General features: G+C 39.4%; 1 protein-coding gene across 1 annotated transcript; it reads left to right on the forward strand.

Moving 5' to 3' along the window:
• Positions 1-201: 201 nt before the first annotated feature.
• LOC147548768 (uncharacterized) lies at positions 202-579 on the forward strand. Its single transcript, XM_086668115.1, has one exon. The coding sequence runs from the start codon at positions 202-204 to the stop codon at positions 577-579; it is 378 nt and encodes a 125-aa protein (XP_086524241.1).
• The last annotated feature ends 4441 nt before the right edge of the window (positions 580-5020 follow it).

Consider the following 5020-nt stretch of genomic DNA (forward strand, 5'->3'; position numbering starts at 1 on the left):
TAAATCCTAACTTCATAATTAATGAGAATCGTTTTCTAATATGGTATTAGAGCTTGATCCTGAAGCTTTCATGCTTCTTCTATCTTCAAAACGAACTTTCTCTCACTAGAATTTCCTCATCTTCTTGATCTTCCACATCTTCTTCATCTTCCTTATCTTCTCTTGTACTATTTCTTCTCTGTATTACTCGTTCTAACACCAATGGAAATAGGTAAGATAACTTCACTCTCAATCAATTCTATGGGAAATGCAATCCTGATCAAACTTCAACCAGATAATTATCTAGCTTGGAAGTCAATGTTTCTCCCAATTCTAAAGAAATACAAGGTATTAGGTTTAATTGATGGAACCAGGCCTTGTCCTGTTAAATTTCTTGATGAAGACAAGGAAATCATCAATCAAGAATATATTGATTGGGTTGATGAAGATCAAACTCGTCTCATCTGGATTAATTCGACTCTCTCAGATTCAGTGGTTTCATATGTAGTTGGCACAACTACATCAGCTGAGCTATGGAAAAGCCTTGAAGAGTCTTTTGCTGCATCTTCAACTGCTCATGTTCTTCAACTTGAAAGATAACTGAGAGATTGTAAGAAGGATAATGATACAATTCAGAATTTCTTGCCAAAACCAAGCGAATCTGTGACAGTCTTGCTGCTGCTGGTAGTCCAGCCTCTCCTAAAGAAGTTATGTGAGTATTCTAAGTGGATTACCTTCTGAATTCGATGCTTTTTCTACCTCTATACGAATTAGACAACCTCCTGTTACAATTAATGAATTACACAATCTATTATTAAGTGAGGAAATCACTCTAAGTGATAAGATGAAGAAGATGACTGTGTCATCAGATCACAATGTTCAAATGGCATCAAATTCTCAATTCAATAACAAATCTTCCACTCCATTTCAAGGGAATTCTACTAATCAAAATTATTTTAATCGAATTCAAGTCTCTAATTCAGGAAAAGGTTCCAACTCTTTCAGAGGTAGAGGAGGAAGTAACTTAGGTCAGAGAGGAAATTTCAATCGATTTCATAACTAAACTTCTAACTCATCTAACAATGGTCGATCTGTTTGCCAAATATGTCACAAAGTTGGACACACCCTTGGAATGCTATCACAGACTCAATTTTTCTTATCAAGGAAGATCACCACCATCTAACATTGCTGCCATGCTTGCCTCAGCCAATGTCTTTGGTTATAATCCGTGGTTTGCTGACTCAGAAGCCACTAATCATATAACTCCTGACTTGTCTCAACTAGCATCTTCTTCTAATTTCACTGGTGGAGAGAGAATCACCACAGTTGATGGCCAAGGTATGGACATTACTCATACTAGTAATACTTCCTTTATGATGAATAATAGACAATTTAATCTTCATAATGTACTTAGAGTACCTGAAGCTTCTCACAATCTCTTATCAGTTCGTAAGTTTACCACTGATAATCATTGCTCATTAACTTTTGATCCATTTGGATATTATGTGAAGGACCTCAACTCGACCACGACTCTTTTCCAAGGGCCAACTATGGGTGGTCTCTATCCAATTTCCTTCTCTCCAAATAATACAAGCTCAGCCCATGCCTTTTCAACAAAGTGTTCACAAGACCATCTGTGGCACAAGAGACTTGGACATCCATCTTTCCAATCCCTTCAAAGACTCAAGCCTTTCATTCTCCCTAATAAGGCTTCTATGAAGCCTATCTTTTGTAATGATTGTCAATTAGGTCGAAGCAAGAAGCTTCCTTTTACTATTTTTGTATCTAGCACTTCTAAACCACTTAAATTACTGCATGTTGATCTTTGGGGTCCATCACCTGTACCATCTGTTAGTGGTTATAGATATTATGCTAATGTAATAGATGATTTCACAAAGTATTATTGGTTGTTACCTTTACAATATAAATCTGATTTTCGAAATGCTTTTGCTAAATTTGAAACCACTATAGAAAACCAATTGTCTTGTTCCATCAAAACTCGAAGAACTGATGAAGGGGGAGAATTTTTACATTCCTCCTTCAAAGAGTTTCTTAACTCTTCTGGCATTATCCACCAAATGTCATGCCCACACACACCTGAGCACAATGGAATTGCTGAATCAAAACACAAACACCTTTTAAATGTGGCTCGAACCTTGTTAATTCAGTCTCATCTTCCTCAAAGCTACTGGCTGGAAGCAATGTTCACAGCAAATTACCTCATTAACAGACTACCATCTAAATCCTTGAGTTTTGATACTCCTTTTCAGAAGCTATTTCATCTTTCTCCTGATTATAACTTTCTCAAAGTCTTTGGATGCTCATGCTTTCCCTGGGTTAAACCATATTCCATTAATAAACTCTCTCCCAGAAGCAAGGAGTGTGTGTTTATAGGGTATACACATGATCACAAAGGTTATAAGTGCCTTGATGTCTGCACTGGTCGAGTATATGTGTCTAGACATGTTGTTTTTAATGAACACCTTTTTCCTTGCTCCTCTATACCTATCCCTAAATCATTCCCTCAACATTCTGCTCTTTACCCACCACTTCTTTCTTCTCCTACTCCATTCCTATTACCTACTGTTCCACCTTTATTTGAGACTTTACCTCCACTTTCACCTGGACCTATTACTTTACTTTAGCCTATATCCCCTCCACCTGAACCAATATCTCCACTACCAAAACCTATTTCACCTCAACCACAACCTCAACCTCAATCTCAACCTCAACCTCAACCTCAATCTCAAAACCTTCATCATATGCAAACTAGAGCAAAGTCTGGAATTTATAAACCCAAATCCATGCTTCTTGCTACTAAACACCTTATTTCTCCTCTACTTCTTGCACAATCACTACCATCAACCCCTACTTGTTTTACCCAGGCTAATAAGGATCCCAAGTGCAGGTTGGCTATGAGTGAGGAATTCTCTGCTTTACAAAGAGCTGGTACTTGGACTTTGGTCCCTCCTAATCCCAATCATAATGTAGTGGGATGTAAATGGGTCTACAAGATTAAACAAAAGTCTGATAGTTTCTATTGAGAGGTACAAGGCTAGGTTAGTAGCCGAGGGGTTTCACCAACAGGAAGGTATTGATTTTCAGGATACATTCAGTCCAGTGGCAAAACCCACAACCATTACAGTTTTATTAACTCTAGCTGTTCAAAATAATTGGGATGTGAGACAATTAGATGTTAGTAATGCATTCCATCATGGGAATTTGAAGGAAATAGTTTATATGACTCAGCATACTGGTTTTCAAGATCCTTCTAGGCCTGACTATGTGTGCAGGCTTTATAAATCCCTCTATGGGTTGAAACAGACACCAAGGGCTTGGTATGAGGAGTTAGTGGACTCTCTACTCAGTCTTGGTTTTCAAAAGTCTGCTGCTGACTCCTCTCTCTTCATCTATCACAATGGTTCTCAATTGGCTTATATGCTTGCTTATGTTAATGACATCCTAGTGACTGGTTCTTCTTCTGACTTATGTCATCAGCTCAACTCTGCTCTAAGCACTAAGTTTTCAATGAAGGATCTTGGTCCATTACATTATTTTTTGTGACTTGAAGTTTTTAGAGATTCTCATAGTTTATATCTCACTCAGTCCAAATACATATTAGATGTTCTGGCCAAAACCAACATGTCAGGAGCCAAACCTTGTTCTACTCCACTTGCTGCTAAAACCAAGCTCTTACCAAATGATGGTCCTCCTCTCACTGATCCAACAATTTATAGGAGTATTGTGGGAGCTCTTCAATATCTCACCTGGACCAGACCTGACATCAATTTTGTTGTAAGCCAAGTCTGACAATTTATGCACAAACCTACTGAGGTTCATCTAAATGCAGCCAAGAGAATTTTGAGATACCTTAAAGGCACCATTTATCAGGGTATTGGAATTTCTAAGTCTTCTTCCTTTGATCTCAAGGCCTTTGCAGATGCTGATTGGGCTGGTAGTCCTACTGATAGTCGCTCCATGGGTGGTTTTCTCATCTTTCTTGCTGGTAATCCTATCATCTGGTCTGCTAAGAAGCAGCCTACAGTCTCAAGGTCTTCAACAGAGGGTGAATATCGTGCTCTGGCTCATTCAGCTGCTGAGGTCGTGTGGCTATGCTCTCTCTTAAAAGAACTTCATTGTTCTCTCTCTACTCAAGCCTTTTTGTATTGTGATAATATTTCTGCTCTTTCTTTGGCTTCGAATCCAGTGTTCCATTCCAAAATTAAACACTTAGCCTTGGACTTCCATTTTATAAGAGAACTAGTTGCCTCTCGTTTGATTGGTCTTCATTACATATCCACCATTGTGAAGGATATGGTGCCTGAAGTCTGAAGGAATGGTATCCTTCCGAAGGAGTGTCCTTCGACCAAGGATGCAATGCGTGCAATTTGGCTATTAGGATCTTAATGACCTTATTCGGAAGATCATTAGTCCGGTCCAATTAGGGGTCGTAATGCTTAGCTAGAAGCCAACTACGATCGTCGAATCAAGAGTTGATTCGCGGCTAACATAGACCGGATCCTACAAGGGTTACACAACAGAATAATGATTTGAACGGAGAGAATTGACTAGATGGATAATGGCAAATAAGTGGATTGGATCCGTTATTGGTAAGTCCAGAAAGATTCGGAGAAGTCCGAAAGGGATAAACATGTCCGGGCCCAAAAGGGAGGCCCGGAGTGGCTTTAGGGAAGCCGGCCATGTGATGGCCGGCCAAGGCAATAGGGCCGGCCATGTGATGGCCGGCTAGGCCCTAAGTGGGCCGGCCAAGGAAGCCCATAAAGGGCTATGTTGGCCGGCCACACTAAAGTGACCCAATGGAGGGTATTTTGGGTGTTGCCTGTTAATTAGGTTTATGGAATCCTAGTTTGAGTCTAATACCTCTTCTAGGGATCTCTATATATACCTAATTATACAACCTAAAGAGAGAGATTGAATTCTCAACAACTGAGAGGGTTAACTGAAAGAGTTTCAGAATATACATCTCAGAGAGAGAGAGAGAAAAGGAGTTTTCTCAAGTATCTAGTCAAGAAGAAGGAGT

This window comes from Eschscholzia californica, unplaced genomic scaffold (genome assembly GCF_041429995.1).
Source record: "Eschscholzia californica isolate CP2 unplaced genomic scaffold, dmEscCali1.0.p SCAF_3, whole genome shotgun sequence".
In the NCBI taxonomy this organism is placed as follows: domain Eukaryota; kingdom Viridiplantae; phylum Streptophyta; class Magnoliopsida; order Ranunculales; family Papaveraceae; genus Eschscholzia; species Eschscholzia californica.

Bases quoted from the DNA above. Each gene is read 5' to 3' on its own strand.
- LOC147548768 (XM_086668115.1), top strand. From the start codon at position 202: ATGGAAATAGGTAAGATAACTTCACTCTCAATCAATTCTATGGGAAAT.